Source organism: Pezoporus flaviventris, unplaced genomic scaffold, assembly GCF_033815535.1.
Source record: "Pezoporus flaviventris isolate CSIRO_AGI_PZ_B2104156 unplaced genomic scaffold, CSIRO_AGI_Pfla_v1 ptg000036l, whole genome shotgun sequence".
In the NCBI taxonomy this organism is placed as follows: domain Eukaryota; kingdom Metazoa; phylum Chordata; class Aves; order Psittaciformes; family Psittacidae; genus Pezoporus; species Pezoporus flaviventris.
In genome coordinates this window covers 26,027,382-26,053,982 of record NW_026892584.1, presented here as the reverse complement: position 1 = coordinate 26,053,982, position 26,601 = coordinate 26,027,382, and the positions used below count along the sequence as shown (strand labels likewise).

At 53.6% G+C, this 26,601-nt stretch overlaps 1 protein-coding gene across 3 annotated transcripts in view; it reads left to right on the top strand.

Annotated features, from left to right (window-relative positions):
- Positions 1-26,601, top strand: part of LTBP2 (latent transforming growth factor beta binding protein 2) — a 72,324-nt gene that overhangs the window by 35,249 nt on the left and 10,474 nt on the right. For 2 of the 3 annotated variants that reach the window (XM_061463590.1, XM_061463587.1), the window contains exons 6-22: positions 1,150-1,350; positions 1,701-1,969; positions 3,581-3,683; positions 12,673-12,747; positions 16,689-16,811; positions 17,284-17,448; positions 18,278-18,508; positions 19,012-19,034; positions 19,725-19,764; positions 20,171-20,269; positions 21,322-21,447; positions 21,640-21,768; positions 22,173-22,292; positions 23,219-23,338; positions 23,540-23,662; positions 23,856-23,981; positions 26,379-26,501. In XM_061463590.1, the coding sequence (XP_061319574.1) occupies positions 1,150-1,350; positions 1,701-1,969; positions 3,581-3,683; positions 12,673-12,747; positions 16,689-16,811; positions 17,284-17,448; positions 18,278-18,508; positions 19,012-19,034; positions 19,725-19,764; positions 20,171-20,269; positions 21,322-21,447; positions 21,640-21,768; positions 22,173-22,292; positions 23,219-23,338; positions 23,540-23,662; positions 23,856-23,981; positions 26,379-26,501 (2,196 nt within the window). The remainder of the gene's footprint in view (positions 1-1,149; positions 1,351-1,700; positions 1,970-3,580; positions 3,684-12,672; positions 12,748-16,688; positions 16,812-17,283; positions 17,449-18,277; positions 18,509-19,011; positions 19,035-19,724; positions 19,765-20,170; positions 20,270-21,321; positions 21,448-21,639; positions 21,769-22,172; positions 22,293-23,218; positions 23,339-23,539; positions 23,663-23,855; positions 23,982-26,378; positions 26,502-26,601) is intronic. The other variant, XM_061463589.1, reaches the window with a different exon arrangement.

The following is a 26,601-nucleotide window of genomic DNA, read 5'->3' as shown; positions in this document are numbered from 1 at the left end:
TGTTCTTATAAACAGGCTGGCTGAAACCTTTGCTCGCCTTTCAGAGCTGCTGTGATTGCTCATCAGGTCCCTGGGATGCCCAGCTATGGGTTGGGCACATCCTCTTGGAGCCAGTTGGTGGGAGCAGCCTGCAGGCCCTGGTGGGACTTCTCCTCTGAAAGCCTCTTTAACTCTCAAATTCATATAACACTGAGTGTAAAGTCTGGCTGTTGTGGACACCAGTTGATGTCAGAGGAATTTCTGCCTTCATCTGAGTCCAAAGATGTGTTTCCTCCCACAAAACTGGTTGCTGGGCTTGGGCAAATGAACTCGAGCAGTGTGAGAGCTCATCCCCTGGGATGAACCTGACAAGCCATGCAGGGATGTGCAGCAGCAACGTTGCAGCTCATGCTGAAATGAGTCAGGATGATGTGTCAGGGAATCCCATGCCTTGCCTGAGTGTTGCTCACACTGAGGGACACTCTGGATTGCTGCTGGCATCTAATGAGGCCAGAAAAGACATGACTTTGGTTTTATCTGTGGATGCATTTCCTGAGGCTGTACAGATGAATTGCTCCTGATTCTTTTGTCCCACTCCACAATTCTCCCACTTGAGCTGCTGGCAGGGCCAGGGCTGGCGGTGAGACAGGCTCTGAGGACGTGGCTCTCTGCCTGTTCTCTCCTTCTGCATCTCCCATCCCCGCTGAACTCTCTTCTGGGCTGGGAGTAAAAACCCTGCCAAGTGGGGAAGGGGCGATGCAGGAGAGAAGGAATTGTGCTGACTTGGCTTCTTGTTCTGACTTTGAGCTGCCATAGCTCCTGCCCCACTCTGAGGAATCCTGCTGTGCCAGAAACACAACCTTGGCTGTGGGGGGCTGCCCCGCAGGGTGCTGGAGACCCAGGCTGGCCGGGGTCCCACAGCCCATCATCTTCAACCCATTACTCCATTCCTGAGCAGAGCTTGGGCAAGATGGTGGTGCACAGCAGGGACCCCAGGCTGCATCCAGGCTGCAGTGCTGACCCCAGCCTGGAGCTGGACGTGCTCCTTGAGCACCGTGGGGCTAGTGCTGGCCTGGATGCAGCTGTGTGGCCTCCCGCAGCTGCCCCTTGGCTAGAGGCAGTGTGTCAGTGTCTTGCTAAGCAGGCCTCTCTCCTCTCTTTACCTTGCAGACTTCTGCCAGATCCCCTGCCTGAATGGAGGGCGCTGTGTGGGCCGGGATGAGTGCTGGTGCCCCTCCAACTCCACCGGGAAGTTTTGCCACCTGCCCGTTCCCTCTCTGGAGAAGAAGCAAGGAGGGAGAGCCCCGAAGACCCTGGCTGGCAGCTCCATGAAGCACTCCACCTACACCCTGCCCTTGTCCAACCAGCTGGGTGAGCGTGGCTCGTGACTGCAGACCCTGCATTTGTCTTCTACTTTGGTGCTCCTCAGATCTTCATTCACAGGCCTGAGGAGGCCACTGTCTCCTATACTTGGCTTTTCAGGCCAGGTGGTCAGAAAAGTAGTTCCCCTGGTTTCCAAAGGGCTCGGGTTGCTGGGGAAAGTTTTGATAGGTTTGTCCAGGTTTTGGGCAGAGAAGTATTTTAGATGCAGTCTTCCTTTACTAGAGTTCTCTTTGGGGTCATTCTACCTCTCCTCCCTTGTGACTGTTGATGACACGATGCTCTTTGGGTGCCAGATTGTTGCCAGATTGTCACAGCTGTCATATAAACTCATCTTCCAGCCTCCCTAAACCCTTCCCTGGTGAATGTCCACATCAACCACCCTCCAGAAGCCACCGTGCAGATTCACCAGGTCGCCAGGGTGCGGGGCGACGCAGAGGTGTCTGAGGAGAACAGTGTGGAGGCAGCCCTGGTGCCTCAGCTGGCTGCCATGCCCTGGTACACCCATGCCCACGGGAACGGCAACAGCATTGCCACAGAGGGCATCCAGCAGCAGCAGAGAGCCCCAGGGCTGCTGGGGAGGTGCTTTCGGGAGGCTCTCCATGGACAGGTAAGGGGTCACCTATCAAGCGCTGGAGTATGTGTAGATACGTTTCTTGTTTTGGGGTGTGGGTGCATCGGCTGACAGGGCAGGGAGGGTGGCCTTTCACTGTGTGAAGCATCAGCATGGGCATCCCCCAGGTGCTGTGTGCATGGGCAGCAATGCTTTAGTACTTGGGAAGAAAATCCCTTGGTTTGGCCCAGCAGGGAGACCTCACTGCCGTACCCTGACCAGGCTGTGCCCTGGGGCAGCGCAGCCCAGACTTGATGGCTTTCACACACAGCCTCGTTTAAAAAGAGTGCCCTATTTATAGCAACATTTACAGTCACGCTCTGCGATTATTGTAGGAAACGTATAAAACATAGGAAAATTCCTTTCCCTCTCAGACGATAAATGAAAGTCTGATTTCCATGGAACGACACCTTCCTGGGCAGCTTGGCTGGGGCTTGGGAAGCAAACGCACGTGAGGGGCTTTCTCACCCCTGTCCCTCAGGGGCTTTCTCACCCCTGTCCCTCAGTCATCATAATTTCTTATTTTGTCTTGCCCCATATGTTTCTCTTGCGTCACTGGAAAAGCATTGGAGGTTTTTGGCACCCACAGGAACACCTGTGAGCTCCCCGGCGCAGCTCGTGCTCAGTGAGATCTGCCCCTGATAGGCAGCCTGGGACCCAGCCCCCTCCCTACTTCACCTAGCCCTTTCTGGGGGGTTGCTCCCAGTTCCCGTCCCATCCCTCAGTTGCTTCATCATGTCACAGTTTCTAGCAGGGTATGTTCTCAGCCATTCCCAACAGTAAATGAGATCAGCCCCTGGGGCAGAAAAGCTCCTCTGTAAGGAGACAGCAGCTCTGTTCCCCTGGGAGCAGATGATGGTGCACAGAGATGCTCATGGATGTCCAGAGATGCTGCAGGAGGTGCTCTGGGGGGAGCAAGGGGGTCGGCAGGGGGTACCCTTGCAGTGCTCACACCTCACTTAGCCGGGGTAATACTATGCCTGGGAGAGGGTGAGGAGTCCAGCGGGGAGTGCTTGCCTCCCCCCAGCTCTGCCGCAGCCGAGCCGATCGGTATGCGAGCACTGGGCAGGCGGCCACGCACGCCTGGACCGGGGCCAGCTCTGGCCTGTGGGCCACAGCAGCTCCACTCTAATGGGGAAGCCTGTAATCCAGAGGGCCTTGCCGTGGGGGGGGGGGGCAAGGGAGGAGGGGAAGAGAGGATTATTAAGCAGAGGAAAGTGCCTGACAGCAGGCTCCCGCCGGGCTGGACTGGTGCACCCATTTCACTGGCTAATCAGCCAGGCACGGGGCTGATTCCAGGGCTTTGCTGGGTGATATCATCTCTGGTTCATCTATTGTTCTGTTTGATGTCCCCTTCCCCTCTAAGGGGTGCATTTGATGGAGTCTTGTGTTTTTCTGTCTGCACAACTGTTTACTGTCTTAATCCACATCCCCAGTCCTGCTGTTTCCCAGTGGGAAGCTGTGCAGAGAGGGCTGTGCCAGTCTCTGACCCCAAAATGTCATTCCCCATGCTGGCTCTGCTGCTGCCATGCCTGCCACCCGCAGTGGACAGGTGCACATCCCCTCCCTGTCCCACAAACCTCTGATCCTCTGCTCCTCTCTCTGCAGTGCACCAACCCGCTGCCAGGGCTGACCAAGCTGGAGGACTGCTGTGGCAGTGTAGGGCTCTTCTGGGGTGCAGATCAGTGCCTTGCCTGTCCCCCTCGGCCAGGTGAGTACTTCCTCAGCCTGGGAGAGCAAGAGGGATGGCCAGCACCATCAGCAAGCAAAAATGTCCCAGGCTGCCTAGTGTCAGCTAAGGAAGCACAGAGCAGAGCTGTGGGTCTCCTGCCTTGGGGCTGTCTCTGCTCTTGGGATGGGCAGTGTGTCTGAGGCAGCCTGCAGGGCCATGCTGGCTTCCACACCAGCCCATGCACCTCAAAGCACCACTCTGGTTTGGGTGCTGGGCCCAGGATCAGTGCTATTTCCCTAAACCACCCCTCCAGTGAAGTCAGCAATTCCTGCCATGCTAGCCCGACTCAGAGGGAGAAACAGGAAAAGAGCAGCCGTGGTTTTAGGAGGTGCAGTCCTAGATTGGTGGAGGAGGCTTCAGACTCAGTCCTATAGAGTTACGGGCTTGCTCTGGGCCCGACACGGGCTTGGCAGGGGCTCTGGAAATAACACTACATCAAACAGTTGGCAGGAGCACACCCGTGGTCCATTCCAGAGGCATGGGCGTCCAGCCCTGTTTCTGCTGCGCTTGGGAGCTGGACAGACTGATCACGCAGGAGATGGGGATTCCTCGTCTGCTTTGGTCGGGGTGCTCCATGACAGGCACGGCCCCTCGAGCTGTGGCCCCATCCTGTGTTGTGGTAGAGAGGCTGTGTTGAAGGGCTCCTGGCTGGGGGGGGGAGGCAGCCCCATGGGCACAGTGGCTCCCGCAGCAGGTGCTGACCAAGTCTAGTGCAGGGCATGGTGCACGCATCCAGTGCAACACAGGCAGGGAGCTGCACACCTCTGTTGTGCCTGCCTGCCCCCTTTCGTCACTGCCAGGCAGCTTGTTCACATGCCTTCACTAGATCAAAGGACTAAAGCAGACAGACCCCATGGTCTGGGAGACTGAGGGTGGAGGTGTCCAAGGTGGCAGGTTTTGTGCAAGCAAGCGTGGTGTTGCTGCCTTCTAGCTCTGCCCAGTGGCTGTCCCAACTGCTCACGCACACGCTTGCAAGAGCTGTTTGCATCTTCTTGTCTTCCCTCAGTTTGGTTCCTCCTCAGCCAGGGGTAGGGCTAGCTGGAGCCAAATTCCTCACAATCACAGACAAGGCTGTCAGCATCCTGGAACCCAGTGCAGATCTGAGGAACTCTGACTGCTGTTGTCTTCAGGCTTTGCATGGCTCTGCCATGGCCATGCTGCTGCTTGCCTGGACTCGTGCATATGCCAACCGCAAGGGAGCTATGGGCACATGTGGTGTGGGGGTGACCACAGGGTCTCCAGGTTCAGCACAAGCAAGGAAATGCCCCAGATAGGCCTCAGCTCTCTCCTCTTTGTCCCTGACATTTGCATCCACAGTCATGGCTTTTTCCTCCCTGTCCCACACCAGTCTCCCCGTTTCCCACCCTGTCCCTCTGTGATCCCCTCCATTAGGAAGCAGGAGGTGATACTTAACACTTTGGTTAGTCTACAGATGGCTGTGAAATGTCTGCACCTCCTTTCCTTTTCTCCATGCCAGAATGCTAGGTATCACTCAGCAGCCAGAGCTCCAGCAATAATTTGTTCTGCTGTATTTGGATCTTCAGGCTTCAAAATGTGTCTCTAATCAGAGGCTTCCAAAACATGAAAACAGGCACAAAATACCCCCATGTGCTCCATGTAGTCATCTAGCCAGTAGAGCAGATGAACTTAAGAAAAACCTCCTAGCTGCCAGCAGGTCCCACTTTCACAGCTCAGTATGTGCTCGTGTCCCAGCAGCATCTGAAACTCACGGGAGGTTGTCACTGATGGTCTTCATTGAGTGGACAAATGCTTGTCTGAGGTTTTTTCACAAATTAATTCCATGGGGATATTAAAAATGTATCCCATGGATCTCCACCTTCCTGTGCCACAAGAAAATCCCATTCCCTGTCTCTCTGGCTTTGGGAAATAAAGTTCCTCCTTGGAGACCAAATAGCTCTTGTTGATTTTGGCAGGAATTCAGGCTATCCGAAGAGGCTGTTTTCATCTATTTAATTGTGTGCAAGTATCTTCCTCCTTTGGCTACCTCTGATTGACTGCCCCGTAACCAGCCCCACATGCAGGAGGCCACACAGTACAAGTAAAGGGAGCCGTAAGGCAGACGTTCGATGGAGGCAGCCTAAGGGAGACCGGCTGTACAGTGAGAAGCCCAGGTGGCTGGCATGCTTTCCTCTGGCACGCTGTGTTCACATGAGATCTTGCCCCAGCATGGAGCAATGGAAACCGTCCATTCTCCATGATCTACCTGCTCCAATGGAGCCATCGAACACTGTGATCTCTCATTGCCCCTTACCTCCTCTGCCAGGGCTCCCAGGTCCATGCCTGTCTAGTGTGAAGTCATCACTCCACATCATTCCTGCCTGTAGACCACATCCCACAATCACATTCCTTGTGTCTTGTAGTCTTGCTGGTTTGTGTTGTGCTCACTCACTGGGCTGTAGTTCAGTGACCTGGTGTCTCGTGCACAGAGATAACACATCCAGTGGATGTTTCCAGCTTTCTTCTTGGCACTGTGGTCTTCGGAGAGAACTTCTTGCACTCGTGTGTCCCAGGGAGGCATGCACCAGATCAGACTTGACAGCGCTGGGAATTTAATTCCAGCAACCAGAGACAGAAATGGCAGAAGCTAGTTCAGTGTAAACACTTATAAATGTACAGAAGTGCAGCCAGGCAATAGCTAGACAAACGGAGAACTTGTTTGGATTGACTGTCTGCCCGAGACACTGATTGTTAGTAGAGGCTGGATACGTCCGGATGTCTCTGTCGACTGCTGCTTTCATGTTTGGTACGTGTTTGTGTGCAGAAAGACATCAGAGAAGGAGAAGAATTGGAGGCAGGCGTCTGTCCGAGCAAACCTGTCATGACCAGTCCCCACTATTTTGTGTGTTTTGTCCAGCATCAGGAAAGCCAAGGCACTTGAATGCTTCATCTGCATCCTAAGGAGAACATGTTAAAAACTGAGTTCAGAATTAAGGTAGGGGTGAGGTTGACCTGGGCAGGACTCTCTGTAGTGGGTGTTGCATTAGTCTCACAGGTTTCCTTTAGGCTCTGTTCAGGCCTTTGGCTGCCTGGTTTGCTGCTGGGAGAGTCTATATTGTTAGGCCACTTAAGAGAGGTGGGCACAGAGGTGGTTATTCAGGCAGGCTATGGAAGTCATTGGGAGATTGCTGTTGTTCATGTAAGTGAGAACTGAAGATGGGAACCCCAAGATGCGTCAGAGACAGCCCTGGGAGAAGAGGGAGAGCTGAGAGCTTGCTCCGTGAGCTGTGGGGCAAAAGCTGTCACCCAACCCATGAAAAAAAGAGATGAGCCAGAGGCAGAGCCATGGAGGGTGGCGGGACACCTGCGTGCTATCATGCAGCTGCAGTCCTTCAGCTGCAGCTGAAGATGGCTGGGTGAAATGTGCTTGCATTGCAAGGTAGGATAAATCAGATGGAGACATCCAATGACCCTCCTGGGTCTGTAGTACTTAGAGGAGGCAGAGAAGCAGTGAAAAGCTAGAACAGAGAGGTAGGAACAGCTACCTGAAAGGTAAAACTTGGAGAAGACTAATAGTAGCACAAGGGAATTGGAGGATGAGGAAGCATCTGAAGTAGAGACACTTGGACGTGTCTGGAAGGAATCTTAATGACTGGCAGAGTGTTTGAGCAGCACGGGTGAGAAAGCTGCATTGAACCAATGTCCTGTCCCATGGCAAGCTCAGGATGTGGGGCTGGTACAGGCATACTGCTGGGAAGAGCTACTCCTGCTTCCCTGCCAGGCCATATGCTATTTCAGGGCATACAGTAATCTGTGGAGAAAAACATGCTGGTACAAGAGATAGTCCGTGAGAGCTAAAACCAGCAAGACCCAAGATGCAGGTCGATACAGACCCCAGTGCAGGTGTGGGTTTGGACACCAGTTCCCCTGAAGGCTTGGTCCTTGCCAGGAATGCGGGGATAAAGAAAACTGGTAGCAGAGTTCCTGCCCTCCTCTTCCACCTCCTCCCTGCCCCTGAGACCACACACATCTGTGCCAGCAGTGCTCCAGGACAAGCCCATACTGGTGATGGGCACCATCTCTGGTGCTGCCCAGGAGCTACAAGTCTCACCTTTCTGTGGGGGTTTGGGGGACTTTCTGGGTGCAGCAGTAAACCTGCAACTTCCAGGTCCTGTTTTTTTCAGTGCCCCCTGACCCTTATTTCAGACTGCAAGCCAGCCTGAGCATGGGCTGGGCTGTGCACCCGCCAATTGTGCTCACTGCAGATCTTCCTGGGCTGCTTTCTCTCCTCCTGCCTATGGGTTTTAACTGCATTAAGAAACAAGTCTTTGAAGGCTATTGTTTTGTTTTTATTCCCACTCCCCGTGTTTTTTCAAGTTTTTTTTTTTGTCCTAGAGAAAAGTCTGAATTTCACTGGAAAGTTGGATCTTGTAATGTCTGGCTTGGCGTTCGCAGCACTCCCCAAACAGACCTCCCACCACGAGAGGGGTGGCAGCTCACCCATGGAGCCGTCATCATCAGAAACACTGAGCCGCTCCCCTGTGCTGTGCCTGAAGGCTCTGAAGCAGCCACAGGAAGCCCCTTGAAAATCAACTGCCTGGCCTGCTCTTGTGATCATACTGGGGAGGATACGGGGAAAAAAGCCCTGGAAAGATGGGAAAGAGGCTACAGAGGGGGCTGGTTCTGCCACCACTACACCATGTGCCACTGGGAGTCTATCTGGGGCAGCAAAGAAGGGCTGAAGTGGGGAAAGAAGCTGAAACCTCTGTAAGGTTGTGGCGAGACCACAGAGAGCAATGCTTAACTGGGGAAGCACAGCATTTTCAGGACTGCCTTGTTCTGCAGAGTGCTTGTTTTGCCCGTCATTCAAGTGCAGCATCATGGTCTCAGCACACAGCAGCAGTGTTGCAAAAGTGGTTTTTTTTTAGGTACAGGTAAGTGTTGTCCCAGGTAAAAGCTACTGTAGGAGCAGGATGAGGTTCTCTCTGTTGAAACAACCCCAAACATCAGAATCTTTTTCTTTGAAGCATCTTTTTCACCTTGTAGATCTTTATTGACCATAAGCAGAGCAGAGGGCTTAGTTTTGTATTGCACATTGGCACTGATGCATGCCCTCCCCACCCCTGCTACCATAGCATTTTGGGGGGCATTGGAGGAAGGCTTGCTGGAGCATGCCTACCACAGACTACCTGGAGGAGAGCAGGCATGACAGATATGGACTGAAGGATTTGTGTCCTTTCCCTCTCGTCCATTCTGGCTGGGAACTCAGCTCATCCCCACAGCCACAGCCCTGCCTTACTTCTTGGTCTGGTATCTCCAGTACTTCCTCTCTCAGGAGGCTGTTGTGGAGTCCAGGCTGCTCTGCTCTCCTGCCAGCAAGTTCAGCAGCTGAGATGCTCTCTGCAGCAGGGGCTGATCATCTCTGCTTCACACTAAACCAGTGTGAGGTTTGACTGGGCCCAGCACTCTACCCCTCCAGGTGCCATGAGACCATGAACTCTGGCTCCTTTCATCTCCCATGTGCTGTAAAACCCAGGGTAAGAAGAGGCACCACAGCCACTCTCCTGACTGCATGCTCTGTGCCCACTGCAGGCATGGGGAGATGCCCGCCATCCCTCCAGAGTGGTGTTTCTTCTATGGAGCTGATGCAGGGTCTCCAGAAATGTCTGTGAATGCTGAAAGTGGCAAAGGAGTTCAGCAAGGCAATGTTTCTCAGAGAGATAATGTCTTTTGTATGATAAATGGAAAGAGTTGAAAGAAATGGGCTAGCTTTCAGCAGCCAAGCATTTCCTCACTTTTCATCTGACCACAGGCTTGCCTCTTCCCCTTTTAATAGAGTGATTTTGGCTGGCCTAATGCAATGTATTATCTCACCCTACAAACCTTGCCTCACTTGGGCCCTTGTGGCTACCACCACTAGAAGCGCTTTCTTTCCACTTTACCATAAGGCTGAGCGTTTTCATCCTGTCTTCAGTATTTGGGGAATCAGGGCCCTTAGGTAAACCTTCTTCTCCTGGGAAGTGATGGAAAACTAGCCTAGCTGCTTAAATCATCCTGCTAGGCTGCAAAATCCCTCTGCCCAATTTCTATGCATTCATTTCCCTTCTTATTCTCCCCTGCTCAAGGGGGGGAGACCCCTCCCCAAGGGGGGGAGACCCCTCCCCAAGCTCTAGCTGGGGACAGAGGTGCTGCTGGGAGTCCTGGGCTGTGGTTGCTTCATGCTCATCTCCTTTGTGGGTCTGTGAGCTTACCACACATACATACTCCTATGTGCAAGCCCTGCTCCGCCAGGGATGCCCAGTGCCTGTAGAGCTTGCAGAAAGCAGCACCAGAGAGTGGGATGAAGCAGGGATGGAGGGAGCAATGAGGAGAGCCAAGGGTGAGTCCCACTGCACAGGTACCTGGTGAGCACATAGCTCTGGCACAGTGCCTACAGGGCTAAAGTGCCCCCGAGGCGAGGCACTGAAATCACACCCCTGAATCAGGAGCCAGAGCTCTCTTCCCTCCGTAAGCCTGAAATCCCTCTGCCCAACAGATGCAGCTCAGCTGCTCCATCCCCAGCCTCAGGCACTGGGACAACCCCTTCCTGAGGAGAACGTAGACAGACAGACAGACACAGGAGGCTGGGACTTCTCTGGCTGTGGGTGCTGGCAGGTTTCTGCCCTCTCCAACAGGCCTTTTCCCTTTGCTGGGTTTCAGAGGAATAGCCTCCAAAGCCATTCTCCCACTTCTAGCAGCTGCAGGGGAGAGAGTGGATGCTGATCCCTTTTGCAGGAAACTCAGATGTCCTGGGCTGGTTTTTCAGAGGTTTTTGGCCATCTCCACTGTAGTTCGGCATCATAAGAACTCGTGGAAGGAAATGGTCCTCTGCTCGAGTAACCAAGTACAAAGCTGAGAGTTAATAGCTTACATCCTCCTGCAGCCTCACACTGTCTTCCCTTGCGGCCAGGTCCTGGCAGAAAGAGAGCAGCCTCCATCCAGTACTTCAGAAACTGTCTTCGTTACCCTTGGTACAGAGAGGTCTGCTCACATTTCATTACAGTTATTCTTTCCAGGGAGCACAGGTTTCTTTGCAAAATTAAGGCATTTGTCCGCAGCCTCACAAGCGATTTGCTGCAGTAACAGGCTGCAGGTTTCTGCAGGCTGAGTGCTGAGGTGGCACAAGACCTGCACACTCACCCCTGTCACTGGTATTTTTTGCCTTGCCCTCTCCCCAGCAGCATCTGGCAGAGGGATGGTGCAGGATCTGTTTCTCCACAAAGGCTTTTCAGAGAGAGAGTGGGGCTCTGACACATGTCATCACTGTTTGATCTCTGGCATGCTTGGCTCCCCTTCGGAGGGCTCACACATAAGGATGCTGCTTCATTTCAGCATCTGTTATCACATCGTGCTGAAGCTGACAGATGCTTCCAAGCACAGTTAATGCCTGTCAGCAGTCCTGAGCCCACAGGCTGTAGTGTGAGAGGACCTGGAATCCCACTGGGGCACTGAGCCTGGAGCCTGTGAGCCAGAGGTTGCTTTTCCCTTCCCAAGAGGTTGGAAATATACCCAGTGATTTTCAGTATCACCAGCACACCCCTTGCCCCTAACATCCAGATATCAGACTGGGGAGGAAACAGGAAAAAAGCCCAGGAAATATGGGAAGGACGCTGCAGAAGGGGCTGATTCTGCCACTGCTACACCACGTGCCACTGGGAGTCTGTCTGGGGCTGTAAAGAAGGGCTGCCCACAATTCATGACTGAGCTTTTGAAGGGCATGAATAGATTTTTTTTTTGTCTCAGTCATTCACCCAGCTGCTAAGGATCTCTCTGCACCCAGAGAACTTTGTAGCTTCATTTAATATACCTGGGGAAAACAGGCTTTCTATTCTAGGTACAGGCTGGTGAATGAGTTGTTTTCCTGTCTTTTATTTCCCAAGCACATTTATCCTAGGAGTCTGGTCCCTAACTTTTGCCTTTCAAGAAGTGTCCTAGAATGGCTTTAAGCTGCATTACAGGGTCAGAGGACCAGGACAAAGAGTCACGGATATGTGTTTTCTCTGCCTCCAGCACACTGTTTGTGTTTTTAACATTTGCAGTCTCTTTCTGACCATCTCCTGCTGCAAGGATGGTCTCAATTTGTCCCTGGTTTTCAAAAGCTGCAGTATGTTAGGGTTCTGCCAGATCCTTACTATTGCTATTGCCATGGAGGCCTTTCCACATATGACACCAGGGTGTGAGCTACTGATGCCAAACAGGAGGAATTGGAACATTGGGAATACAGCTGGACAGGAACTTAGCTGTTACACAGACTTCTTGTTTCCAAATGTACAGTCCAGAAAATGAAAAAGAAACCCCACCCTGGGAAAATCCCATCTTTAGGCAAAGCATCTTTCTTCCTACCCCACCCTGCGCTTACTCACTTCCCAGCGCATCACCTCCTGTATTCCCTTTCCCTTGCTCCAGAGCACGGTGCCTAAATTTGACCTCCTTGGAATGTATGGGAAATATTTTACTTACCTTTAAAAAAATGGGAGAGATTTAATTGTGGAGTTTATAGGCTATTTTGAAACCCACAAAACTATTTTAAGCAGAAACCTGAAATTGTCTCTTATGAGAATGATTGGGAAAGGACATCACATGCAGTAAAAAACAGGGAAATGTAATAAACAGGCCCTGGGCTGTTACTTCAGGATCCTGTCGAGGACCCCTGTCATTGCTCTCAGTCTGATGCCCCTTGCCATATGCCACTTGGCTATCCAAGCTGGCCCAGGAGGTACCAAGGTGACATAGTGATAGATATGAAGCACAGACAGCACCTATGGGTCGCGAGGTTGGCACTTGCCAACCAGCAGGAGACACTGCTTGGGAAATGTGTTTGCTCCCATCTTTCCCCCTGCTGTGGGAGTCATCAGAGGCCCATCCAAGGCAAATTACAACCTTTTCCCCTCTGCAAGGAGGGCAGGGAGAAGGTAGAATGCTGATGGGTGGCTCTACTGCTAACATCCCACACTGTTTGCTTTCTTTCCAGTGCACCCTCTGATTGAGAATGGGCAGGTGGAGTGTCCCCAGGGATACAAGAGGCTGAACCGGAGCCACTGCCAAGGTAAGGATGCTGTTTACGTATCTCTCTATCCTTCCCACATCCACTGTCAGAGCTGTAAGTATCTACACAAGTAGAACAGAATTATCTAGCTCCCTGATACAGATCTGCAAAGAACATGACTTAGAAAAATCTCTGTGCTTTCATCAAGGATGAAAGAAAATCAGGTAACACTGGGCTGTATGGCTCAGCTGTTAAGCTTAGTCAGCACATAGTGGGGCCAGCCCAAGAAAACTCACCTGTTAAATCCTGCCAAGCAGCTAAGGACATATGTTGCTGCTCTGCTAAGTGTTGAGTGTAAAAACAGTTCTCCCATAGTCTGAAGCGACAGAAATTCTGTTGCCTGAAAACATTTAGGAAGGTTGTCAGCTTGTTCAGTTGTTCATTTACTAGTGGTAGAGTGCCATAAAAGCAATTCCTTCTGTTCTGAGTGTGTCACTTGTCCATGCTGCCAGGCTGCCCTGCCAGCTCCATGCTGATGGGGTCTGTCCATTTGTCACTTCCACAGTCCCTCAGTTCTACATAAGCAAGGTGCTATCTCTTCACTTTTCTCTCTGATTAATGTGTTTGGGCGTCTCTTGGACCTACAGTGCTTATGTTTTTTCTGTGCTCTGAAGTGGAACTTTATGGTTCTCTTCTTGTGATTCACGGTAAGCTGAGAGGTGTCATCTTGAAGATACAGCAGGGAGCCTGGGCACCAGCCATGCACATCCAGGGCTGGCAATCCAATGACTCATCTCTTTTAGCTGGGACTTTCCACCATGCTTAATTAATGATTCAGCCTCCCCACATCGTCCTGGGGGAGAACTTCCAACAATACAACAGCTTCTATTCTTGGTACTCAGATCTCATCCCTTATGTGGCCACAGACAGTGCTGTGGGTGTGAGCTACCAGAGAACATCGAACAGGAGTCGGCAGAGCAGAGCAGCTGCAGGGACTCAGTGTCAGCAAGCAGAGACCTGCAGCAAATGCTCTATATTTGTGTCCCCTCTGGAGCAGAGAGAGGCTCATAGGAGCAGAGGGATCTGGCAGTGTGGACTTGGCTAGGAAGGTGGTTTTGCACTGGAAAAAGCGTGAACCAGAGTTGTGCCTCTGTGTGCTCTTTCATAAGCTGGGCTAGTGAAGTACCATTCTGCAGATACTCTAGCTGACTCAAGGTGCTTTTCCCATCTCTGCTGTTGCAGCGGGATGTGTGTTAGGTAGCCCAGCACTGCACTTCAGGGTCCAGCGTGAGCACTTTGGCTGATACACTATGGGAGAGCCTACATGGAGCCTTCTTTTGCCAGCCCAGGTAGGAGGGGAGCCAAGGGGCTGGACAAGGGCTGATGGTTCCTGAGACCATTTGCTGTAGGAGAGGAGCTGAGCTGGAAAGGAGCTGAGGCCTGGTTTTGCAGGCTGACATCAAGGCACAGATGAATGACTGGAGAAGGGCCTTGGCAGAAGCCCACTTTGTTCTGTATGGACAGAAAGGGCTGCCTCTAGTGTCTTCCAGCAAAGAAACAAACGGCTCATTTCTGCCAGATCTCCTTTCCTTTCCTCAGCTGCATCCCATTGAGCAGGAACAAGGCTGCAGTGAGTCTGAGTTGAGAGGAGTGCTGGCAGACTCAGTCAGGGAATCTCCCAGTGCTGCTGGGCCCAGCAAGAAGGATGGCACTAGAAGGGGTAATGTGCTTGCTAGATTTGAGGCAAAGACTGTCTTGGAGGCTCAGTGGTAGGGAGGTGTGCAAGCAGTCACTGCACAGGACACACACCAGCACCGCAGTGTCTGTATATACTTGGTGTCTGCTGCTGACAGGTCCTTTCTGCTCACCGAGCACCAGGAACCAGCCTGCACCTTTCCAACACAGGCCTGTCCCAGCCTGGCTCTTTCTTTGAAGCACCAGCAGGCTTGTGTGGGGTGGGAAGAAGCAGCTGAGACAGAACATGGATCTTGGTTTGTGGTCCCTGAGGCCTCTTCTTGTGGGCTAGCCATCCCTGGCATGCTGCAGGAGGTAGGAGTGCATGGCCCTGAGCACACCTGCCTGCTCCTGTTCCCTGTGGGGATTTCCACTGTGTGAGTCCTCTGCTGCCAATGGAATAGATGGGGTTGGACTAAGGCTGAGATGTACGTGGCTCAATTTTAAGTTAAGCTCATAAAACCTAGCCCTTGGTGCTGTTTGTTTTGTGCTTTCATTGCTCTAATGCCTTCAATCCCTTTGCTTATGTGGAGGCCAAACACTTGTCCAGTTGATGTGTTGGAATGAAACGGTGTTCTGACCATGGCAGGGAGTGACAGGGATGAGCCCTGAGGCTCCTCTGGAGAGACAAGCCTCTTCTCTGAGTGGGGTTCCCAGTACATTTGGGGTCTGGCCATCGGTTGTTCTCATGAACTCTGTCCTGTGCTTGGTATAGAGTAGGAAGCCATTAAATTGCTTAGCCAAATCCCACTGCTCCCAGGCTTGCTGCACATCACTGTGGCATTGGTAGTTCCAATTGGCTGAAAATCATGGCCTGGTCTTGATGGCCCCTATGTGTCTCTACCGTTTGTGGGACAGGCAGGGTTTGTGGGTGAACAGCAGGGTTTAAGAGCGCAAGACTGGGTAGGATCTCTCAGGTCACTGCGTCTGAATTCCAGCTGTCATAGGTGGCTTTGTGACACCTTCACTTCCACCAAGCAGTAAAGCTTCAGCTCTGAGAAATAAGGTAGTGCTGGGAAAGACATTCCAGGGCCTACATGTCATTGGGCAGGCTCTTCCACTATCTCCATTCTTCTGAATGTTCCAGCAGCCCACCTCTGCACCCCTTTCTTATACCTTGAGACAGTCTCTAGAACGCAACTCGGTGCTCTCAGGACACCTGAGGTTTCACCAGTACCTTGTACACTGGCATTGGGACTGCCATTGTCTTTGGAAAGTGTTTGGTGTGGTGTTGCCTAACATAACATTGACATTTCTTGGTCTTGGCAGCTCACAGGTGCCCTATGAGCAGCAAGTGTACCCACGTTCCTCTCGCTGCCTTCTTTCATCTCTTAGCTTGTAGCATAAGTTCCTGTGATTTCTTCCAGGGTAGTGCTGAGGTTCATCCCACTCCTGCTGCTCCATGTTCCCATCCAGCTCTTCATGCACTTCTAGTGCCTCCTGATACAGAACCTTTCAATAGCACACTGGCTTTTCTGGGCCAAGCTCTTTAGTGGGGATATAAAGCTACTTCAGTCCATGAGGAGGACTTCCTCCTCACTCTCCACCATGAAAGCTGCACTTAGCTGCCCCTTATGCATCTTTTGCCAATCCTTGTCTTGCCCATCTTAGCTCATTCATTCCTACATGGTGCTGTAGGAAAGGTTTTATTGCAAGCCTGATGAGTGAGCCTGGTGGTGTTTCCCTGAGATAAGCCCAGCTCCCTACCCAAAGGCTGGCTCTGATGCCTGCTGAGTCAGGGGCAGCACCAGACCTTGAGGCAAGGCTTGAGCTTAGCAATGTCCTGCTTGCTCAACCTCTTCCTAGAAGAAGACACTACAGCACAGAGCCACAGCCTGGCCCACCACCCCTGTGTCTCTGGAGGGGATCAGTCACTGCCCTCCCTCTGTGCTGGCACTGAGCTTCTCAGCAAGGGTCCTCTGCAAATGATGACTCCATGTGAGCAGGACCAGGGATCAGGTGGAAGGACAGCCAGAGTGGCTGACTGTAGGGACCACATCTATGTTCCACAAGGACTACAAAGCAGAGCAGTCATTCATGAGCTACCCCCGCAACTGCAGTGAGCGAGCTCTCTGCTGCACATGTGGGACTGCTGTTGCCACAGAGGTCCCCACCATGCTTCTTGGTGCAGAGGCTCTCCCAGACACCAACCTGGCTGAGACCCCTTCGGTCTATGGCACCTGAATAGGAGGCACAGGGTATGGGGTGCAGTTCACCCCTAGCTTTCTCACATCTCACCACATCTCGCATCTCTTGTCTGTCCACAGATATCAATGAGTGCTTGATGCAGGGCCTTTGCAAAAATGCCGAGTGTGTGAACACCCGTGGCAGCTTCCGCTGCACCTGCAAGCCTGGCACCATGCTGGACCCATCCCGTAGCCATTGCATCTGTAAGTGCTCCAGGGAACCCCTTGGTTTGGGATGGGACCCAAGCAGGAGCCTATGGCTGAGTGGAGGCTGCAGCCTGCGTTCACATCTCTTGCAAGTGCATCTCAGTTATACTATCCTGCTTGTGTGCAAGATGGGTCCCCTTCATGCATTGTTCTCCATGGATATGGAAAAGAATGGCCCCTACAGAGCCTGGAGGGGACATGCCTGCAGTGTGGTAGCAGAAGACACAGCCTCCTGGGCTGAGATTGCTCCCACAGGAGCTGGATTTGCTTGGGTGTGGCACTGGTGGGACAATTGCCTGATGGCTTGAGTCTGGAAGAGTCTGGGAGAGCCCCTCGGACGAGACATCCCTTGGAACAGGCTGGGAGGCACGGGCAAAGAAAGGCCTGATGGGGAGAGACTGAGTGTCCCCCACTTTGTCTGGGGAGCACAGAGCTTGACCTTTTCACTCAGCCTGCCATTGTGTTTCAGCGGACAAAGCTGTGTCGATGGAGCAGGGGCTGTGTTACCGTTCAGCATCTGGTGGCGTGTGCTCCTTCCCCCTGTCCCACCGCATCACCCAGCAGATCTGCTGCTGCAGCCGTGTTGGCAAGGGCTGGGGGAAGAACTGTGAGGAATGCCCTGTGCCTGGCTCAGGTGAGTGTTCCTACCTTGGCTTTGCCTCTTTGGTTAGAGCGGGGTTTGGGCTTGCCTGAACTTGCTGCCGCTCAGATGGCTGCAGGACCCAGAGCTGAGCGGTGCAGATGCTGGCCTGTGAGATGGGTACAACAGCCCAGGAAGCAGGCCTGGGTAATACTGGGAAGATAGGGAATCCCCTGATGGGAAACCACTCTCTACCATAGGAAGAGCACAGCCACATCTGTGCCTGGCTTTACTTGACAACTATTTTGTCCCTTGTACATCTGCTGGGATGAAAGCCAGGTGAGGATGAGTTTGGCATACCTCAGCATGGGATTGGGTGGAGGAGAAAGCACTGAAACCCTCAGGACTGGAAAAAATCATCAGGTGGTTTGTGCAGAGCATCTTGAGTGATGTGCAAAGTGCTCAGTGCTGAGGTACCAGGGACTCATTTTTATTTGCTCCTTTGCTCAGCTTAGGCCTTTCTGTGGCATGATATCTTCCTAGCAACACTGACACAGGGAGGGATTTAGTTTTCGGTGTCTGGGAGCACCACCCTGTGCCTGCTGGAAACCCACCCTGCCCTATGAGCAGATTCATTCTGCAAAAAGCATCCATCCACTGCAGCCCAGATGTGTTTCCATAAGGATTTAACCCTTAGAAGTCTCCAGAAAATAATAGGATGGGAGAAACTGGTACCTGCATTCGCATACATGCCTGTGCATCCTCAGCTCCTTTCTTCCACTTGCCCCACCATCATGCCTGGGTGTGGTAAGCCAGATGATCCCTGCACCAGCCTCTTCCTAACCTCTGCCCTCTAAAGCTTGGATGTGACTTTCCCTTACAGAAGCCTTCAAGGAGATTTGCCCAGCAGGACATGGCTACACCTACTCCAGCTCTGATATCCGTCTGTCCATGAGGAAGGCTGAGGCAGAAGAGCTCCCCCTCAGCTTGGAAGAGCAAGGGGAGAGCAGCAACTGGACATTGGACTGGGTAGCAAGGAGACAGCAACTGCGGGACAGCCTGCGTGGGAGCATCCTGGAGTCATTCCCCCACCCTGGGATCTCGGCAGGAGAGGGTAGTATGGGATTTATTCCTTAAAGCTGCTCCATCTGGGCCCCTAGCAAGGGTGGGCAAATTCCCAGGTCCTGCATGCCCCCGTGGATGGACTGGCAGCTTTTAAAGGCCTTCTACATATGTATGAATATACAAGGTGCTCTTCAGCCCTACTAGAGTTCCTGGGGCATGAGATATCAATTCTTCAAGCCTTTGGAGAGGAGGTCGAGTGTTTCAGGCTCCTGCAACCGCGTCTTTGCAGTTGGTGGTGGCTAGCCAGGCTGCCTCCACTGGGAGCCCAGGTCCATGTGGCAGCCCTGGCACTGCAGTCCTTGGGCTTCTGTCCTGAGGTCTGTGCAGTGCCCAGAGAGGGGTCTGACTGTGTTGGCTTTGGGAACAAGCTCATTTGTTGTTGGAGGAGTGCTAGGGACTGAGCAGCAGTGCCTTAGAGGTGGGGCAGCTGGGGTTTGGGAAGGATGCCTGCTTGCTTTGTCTGTACTCACTGTGCACTGTTTCACTTTCCAGGTGAAGTTTCTTCTGCTGCACAGGTGAGAAAGGTTTGCTACAACCATGGCAGCTAGATGGGCAGGAAGGGGGATATCATATAAATAAGTGAGGTGTGAAATTTGGTAAGAGAAGGCACTAAAAAGAGCAAGTAGCTGCTGCTAGAGGCAACATCATACAAACTGCAAACCGTGACACCCTGGCTGAGTTGTAGTGGCTGAAGGCCATGTGCCCACTCAGCCCTTCCTAAGAGGCCACTAGCTCAAACAGCTGGAGCTGAGACCTTTGCTGCACTAGTTCATGGTGAATGTTGACTCCAGCTGGTGTTCGCTGGGCAGAGGTAGCAGCCCTGGCGGATGCTGGAGCTGGCTGAGGTGCAGGTGCTCCCTCCCTGCTGGCTGATGGGCAGCAGGAGGAGTAGCGGCTGTCCTCAACCCTCCAGATCCACCGGTGACAGTGGCGGTATTTACCGTGCCACCTTGCAGGGATACCTGCCTGGTATCAGCGCCTTGGATCTCACCTGCGTGGCTTGCTGGTATGGCCCCTCGGTGGGTAGCCCCCGGGCACGGCCATGAGCTGTATTTTGCTCAGGCCAGCGCACTCAGGACAGAGTGGCTTTGGCAGCTTCTCCTCCCAGGACATTGTCTTGGGGAGCAAGAGGATCTAGGAGGTGGGTGGGAAAATGTCTCAGGGATGCTGCACCCCAGCTACAATCCTATGGTTTTGTCCCTCAGGGTGTTGCTGTTGCCATTGCAGAGCCTGCCCTGCGCAGAGGTGAGTGCTCAGCTGGCAGGAGGGCAGGGTGCTCATGGGGAGGAGCACAGGGCAGTGAGGAGGGAGGAGAGCAGAGGCTGGGAGCTGCCTCTTCTACACAACAGACCCCAGCACTGGGCAGGACAGGCTGCTGGCTGGGCTGGCTGCAGATGGCATGGAGGACCCCCAGCACACTGGGGTGGCTGATGTGTGGCTGTAGAGGTGTGTGGAGATGGTGGATCTCCAGAGATGTGAAGGAAGCTGTGTTAAATAACTAGATAATGAGGTTGCTGCAGCCACCCTGTGGCCCCTTCACATGTGCTGTGTTGGGGCAGTGGTTGCAGGGACACCCAGCACAGGTAGGCCTTGGGCAGGCACCTCTCTCTGGGATTGAAATCTGGACCTCACCTCTCTACTTCTTCCTCAGCAGATGAAGAAGAGTCCTGGCATGGTCCTCCCCAGCCTGGCCCCACCACCACCTGGGATGCTGCTGCTCCTCCAACACAGATGCCAGGACAGGGCTCAGGTGTGTATCCACTGCTCTCAGGGTCTTTCTTTCTCTCTCTTTTGGGGGGAATTATGCCCTAAGCTCTGCCCTGGGTTTCTCCCCTTTGCCCAGCCTGCTTCTCTTCCCATATGCCCCCCTTGACTTCCCAAAGAAAAGCTCCTGCCCTGCTGCCCTGAGGTGATGTCCCAACCCGGTCATGGCTGCCACCAGCCAGGGAAAGCTGGCCGGCTGTGTGGAGGCACGAGTGCACTCCTGTACAGGAGCAAAGTGTTTGGTTTTCTGTGCCCTTCCCCGCCTGCAGCTCGTTTGTCCAGTGCAGCAGTGGCTGCGGAGCGAGGGGATCACGCGCTCGTTCCGGTGGCTTTGGCCCTGTTCCCCAGCAGTGCAAGCTGACTCATCGGGAAGGGGGAGCGCGAGGGGAGGCATGTGGCTCCCAGGGCGGCTTGTTTACTGTGCTGGAAACAAGGATGCCGTTGTTCCAGAGTTGCTTAAGTGTCTGGGAGTGTGGCCCCTGCCCTCCGCCGGGGGCTGGAGCACCTTGGGGAGCAGGCCTGGCAGAGGCACCTTGCTGAGGAATGCATCTTCCTCAGTAGACTTTTGTTTGGGGTTGGGATGTCCACACACACGCACACATCCCCCGATCCAGCTCAGTGACAAGGGGTGTGTGGTGCCTCACTGCCCCACCTTTGCCACCTGCAGGGCAGAGGCGGGGAGCCCTGCTGTCACCCCAGAACCAACCCCCTACAGGCTCAGCTGCCAGCTCTCCTCTAAGGCATGGGGCTGGCAGGCTTCCTCACCACCCTCTTGTGGGGCCAGGGTGCAAGTAAGCAATGCAGGGGAGATGGGCATCCCAGATTAGCTCAGCCCAAATGAGGTGGCAGGGTCTGCCATGTCATCCCTGCAGCCCTTTCAGTGCAGGCTGCCTGAAGCTGTAGAGAGGAGCAGGCTCAGCATCACTCTCCAAGATGTTAAGAAACAGCCTCCCCAGAGGCTGTCTGGGACAGAATGCAGACACTAGAATCCATGCACCCTTCTCATGCTGCCACCAACCCCATGCTCTCTCCTCCCAGAGGCTGGCAGCTGTGCCTCTTCACCTCTGTCCTGTGGAGCCGGTGCTTGTGTGCTCTCCCCAGAAGGATACAGATGCTTGTGCCACCCCGGCTACATGCTGGACTCCAGCCGCCACCACTGCATTGGTAGGTTGGCACCTCCTCTGCCTGCTGGGCCTTTATGGACCACTCACTCCTTCAGGCTCCAGTGAGAAGGTTTCCTTGCAGCCCTGCTGAGCTCCTGGCTGCACAGCAGAGCTGGCAGAGGGCTGGCAGGGGGCTGGCAGGGGGCTGCAGGTGGTGAGTGTGTCTTCCATACTTGCACATCCTTGGGTACAGATGAAGATGAATGCCTGAAAGATCCTTGTGCTGGAAAAGGTCACTGCATCAACAGTGTGGGATCATATTTGTGCTTCTGCTACTCTGGGTACACCCGGGTTGTCTCGGAGGGCAAGCAGAGCTGTGAGGGTAAGTGGTGTCTGCTTGGCACAGGGCTGCCACCTCCCCAGGATGTCCCCAGTCTTCTGCTGTTACCCTCTCTCATACGTGTGCACATACACATGCACACACGTGCACACCTGCACAACCTCCCTTCCTGCAGGCCTGCCCTTGGGCAGCCTGATCCATGGGGATCGCTCTCTCCTGCTCACTCAAGGACAGGACCTTGCCCATGATGATCTGGGCAGGAGCCTGTGATGCCAGTGCTGATCGTTGCTTCAAGGGGATGCTAGGACCGATGAGGGATGGAGGAGAGCCCTGGCATGGGTCCCCAGGGCAAAGCCTGCTGCAGGTGGAGCAGCACCTCTCCTGCATCCAGCCTTCCCAACTCTGGAGCGGGAAGACTTCAGGACTGTCTCCCTGCCTGTTGCCAGATCGAGATGAATGTGAGCAGCCCTCTATCTGCCGAGGACAGCAGTGCGTCAACACCCCTGGCTCCTACCGCTGCGAGTGCAAGGCGGGCTTTGCCATGGGACACAGAGGACAGTGTGAAGGTGAAGCTTGCTGCTGCCTGTTCCCCTGCCCCGTCAACCCACCCTGTGCAGGGCTGAACACCTTCTTTCCACATCGATCCTGTTTCTTCTCCTGTAAGGGAAGAAGGACCCCTTCATGTTTGTCAGCCCTGTGCCCTCCCTGAGGGCTGCCTGTCCTCTCCTCTGCTTTAGAAGGGACAGGCTTTCCTGGGCACAGAGGGGTAGTTCTCCCAAGATTCTCTCCCATCTCCCCAGGGAGATCCCCCCACAACCAGCCCATGACAGCTTTCCATTCTGGGAGGAGATGCCCGTCCATTTTCATGCCACCTGGATTCTGTGTGACCAGACCTTTGTGCTGGCAAGCAGACTGCAGGGAGAGCATGCTGCCTCAGGCCACCTGGCCCCACAGGATCCCACTCAAATGGCATGACCTGGGCTTGATCATTCAACAATGTGCCTGATTGAAGATTCCCCTTTCTCAGTAGCTCATCAACACAGAGTGGGAGACTATTTTAGGAGGCAGTACGGGAAACAGGGCATGCCCAGAATGGTGCTCCCCCTGCACGGCCTCCACAAAGCACTTGACTTAAGGATTTCCTGAATTGGAGGCTGCATCACAGTCATAGTTAATGAAAGTCCCTGATGAAACAGCCCTGCACAGATGTTCTCTGATCCCCCTCTCTGCCCATGCACATTTCTGGTCTTGGCAACGTCCTGCAGCAGTGAGTTTTGCTCTGGATTATGTCAGCCCTTAGGTGTGGGTGTAGGATCCTGACTGATAAGTGGGACTACAAGAAATGTTACCCGAGCCCTGGGAAATGTGTCTCGCCTCCTCTTGAGCATCACTGTCCTCCAGAAGGAGACTGAGGATTCAGCTGGATGGAGCACCATGGAGAAGGCTGCACTGTTTGCCTTTGGGAGCCTGAAAGGAGTGTATTTCTTGGCAGATGTCAATGAGTGTGTGGATCCCAGCCCTTGCCGCAGCGGGAAGTGTGTCAACACGCTGGGATCCTACAAGTGTGTCAGCTGTGGGGATGGCTACTGGGCCAGGAATGGGAGATGTATTGGTGAGGAGCTCGGGCTGTCTCTGGGCAGCACCCCATGGCAGTGCTCTCTGCAAGCCTCAGAGTGAGCAGGGGCACAAGCATCACCCTTTCCCTGTGGGCAGCCAGCCTGCATGGCTGGGACACAGCACCCTTGTGGCTTGGGTGGTAGGGATAGCCCTGAGCACCCTCCTGTGCCACGTTGCCCTCTGTTGTGTCACGCAGATGTGGACGAGTGCCTTGTGGAGGGGACTTGTGCTCACGGACGGTGTGTCAACCTGGATGGCTCCTTCCACTGTTCCTGCTACCGGGGTTACGAGGTGGCATCTGACAAGAAGAGCTGCCAAGGTACCAGGGTGCCGTGGGTCCAGACACTCTGAAGAGTCACGCACCCAGTCCACAGGTTTTCTTAGGCTCTTCCTGAGGGCTCTGCCAGGGTCCTAGCCACCCTATTGGCTTGTTCTCTCAACACATCTGCTACCAGACACGGTTACTCCACATGCTTCCCACTCATCCCGCTCTCCCTCATGTGCCTATGCAGACATCGATGAGTGCACATCCCAGGCTGCCTGTCCCTCTGGACTCTGCCTCAACACTGAGGGCTCCTACTCCTGCGTGGCTTGTGATGCTGGCTACACCGTCTCCAGAGATGGCAGCACATGTGAAGGTATCCCTTTCCCAGGGACAGAGGAATGGGTGCTGGAGGAAAGAGACATTGCCATAGCTGGGTTGTTGGTGGCGCCTGGGGACTTTAGCCTCAGGATCCTCAGCTCTTTAACTCTCTGATCAGCAGAAAGGGGGGGGGGGGTGGTGATGGTTGCCTGGAGCAACCGGAAGGTGAAAGGTGATCTTCCTCACACAGGAAAGAAATGGGGCAGAAGGACCTACTGATGAGAACCCTGGACTAATGATGACCTGGGAATGCTGACACAGGCCAGAGCATGGGAGGCCTGGAAGCATGAGCAGAGAGGAGTTGTGTGTGGTTCAGTTCAGAACTGTGTGCCTGGGAGCACATGCCCCAAATGTAGGTCCTCAACAGAGGGAGAAACCTTGAGGCCACAGACAGTGGATAGACTGTGGGCACCCAGGTTTCATCATTTTTCTCAACCCCTAATGTAACTTGGGTTAAAGAGGAAAGCTTAGCAAGGGCTCTGCTGTGCCATGTATGTGTGGCAGAAAGTTAATGCCGGCATCGATCTGTGCTGCTTACATTGCTGAGACATGAGAGCTCTCTGTCCCAGCCTTACAGCCCGACTGCCTTTCACAGGCAAGGAAACTTCCCACCCCCCCCCCCCCCCCCAGGGGACATCCTGGGCTTGAGATGGCTTGATGCAGGCTTCCTGTTTGGTGTAAGGGAAGGGAGAGGGCGAAGGCACTTGTTTAAAGATTAGCCATGTGCTGTGAATTTCTCCTCTGGAGCAGTGCAGAGCTCTGCAGCCTGCACATAGCTGGCAAACAGAAGATACTACTCTTGGAAGATTCCCCTGCATAGGGGCCTCCAATAGAGGAGGAGAGAGAGGCTTTCCTCTCTGTATTTTCCTCTGTTTTGGTGTCTAGGAATGCCAGTGTGAAATTAGTTTATTTTCCATGTGATTTTTTGTGCAATGGAAGGACCATCATTTGATCCCTTCCATCTGCCCTCCCCCTTTCCCAAGACTCCACGTGAGCCCCTTCTCAGCCACCTTGCCCCAGCTGTGTCACAAGGACACCTTATCAAGGTTCGATACTGTCTGGGTCACACTGACCCAAACACGGATGACAGGATGGCATGTTCTTTCCTGCCCTGGCTGGTGTCCTTGTCAGTGAATCTGGGTTTCATATTTGAAAAATGATAAGGGTTTCATGGTAGTTTTGTGATAAATAAACTAGGTTATGGTTCATCTCCAGAAGGATTCAAGAACATTGCTACTTGCAACCCTTTGAGATTGAAGAGCTCAGAACCCTCCCCTGAGGTGGCAGGGAGTGATGCTCATTTATAGTTGTGGCATGATTAGTGCCCTGCAAAGAGGAAGAGAAGGTCCCTGCCCTGCCCGTGGGAGCTGTTAGTCTCAGGGCTTTAGCTCTTGGCAGGAGAGGAGGGCAGGACCTGGCTGCCTGCACACCAGCCTATCCTTCTGGTTAGCAGCATCCCTCAGTGCCCCCAACCTCATGGGCCTGCAGGCAGTGGCAGACTGCTGGCATCTGGCAGCCTCTGTCAGAGGGAAGGTACCCCTCTGTCCTCTGCTGTGAGCAAAATCCTCAATACTGCCAGCAGACTCTGGCCAAGGCCTGGAGGAGTTGGGTGGGAGAGGGTTTGTGTGGAGCTCTGCAGCTGAATAAGAGCTGATGTAGGCCCCTGTCCAGCTTTGCCAGGAGAAGGACGTTGTTTGCAAGTCTGGCAGGTAGGAAAGCAGAGCTGCAGAAGGTATGGCTAGTGCTGGGTTACTTTCCTGGTGTTTGCTCTTGTGCAGTTGGCTGAAGAGAGGGTTTGTCAAGAGCTGTAGCTCTGCACTGGCCTCTTGGTGGTTGTGGTACCCAGTGCAGAGCTCTGCTGGAAATGGACAGAAAGGTTAACAGTATCCCTGTGCTTACAGAGTCACAGAATGGCTGAGGTTGAAAGGTACCTGCTCAAGCAGCACCACCTAGAGCTGGTTGCTTAGGACCATGTCCAGATGGCTTTTGACTATCTCCAGGGAGGGAGACTCCATGACTACCTTGGGCAACCTGTGCGAGTATTCAGTAACCTCCACAGTAAAAATGTGTTCCCTCATGTTCAAATGGGACATCCTGTGTTTCAGTTTGTGCGCATTTCCTCTGGTCCTGTCTCTGGGCACCACTGACTTGATGCTTGGATCCTGTTTATCCTGGTCCCTATAATGGAGGGAAGTGAAGGGTCTGGGCTGAATCCTCACATCCCTGTAACAGGGAGTATCTGCCATCATATTACTGCGACAGGATGATGTGGGAGAGCAGCTCAAACCCACCTTGCAGGGCAGCAAGCTGGGTGATGGCTTCTCTGGGCGGGGATATTCTCTAGCAGTGGCAAGGGCTGGGGTCTCACTCTGTGCTGTGTCCTTTCTGGCAGATATGGATGAGTGTGAGGACCCTGCTGTTCAGTGCCTGGGGGGAGAGTGCAGGAACACCCCAGGCTCCTACGAGTGCCACTGCCAGGCTGGTTTCGAGCTCATCAATGGCACCATGTGCACAGGTACAAACCCCATCCCTTCAGCCCTCTGAGCCTCCCTATGGATCCTCCTTCTTTCTTGTCAGGGAGGATGCGAGGGGCAAGGCAGGTGATGCCAATATGC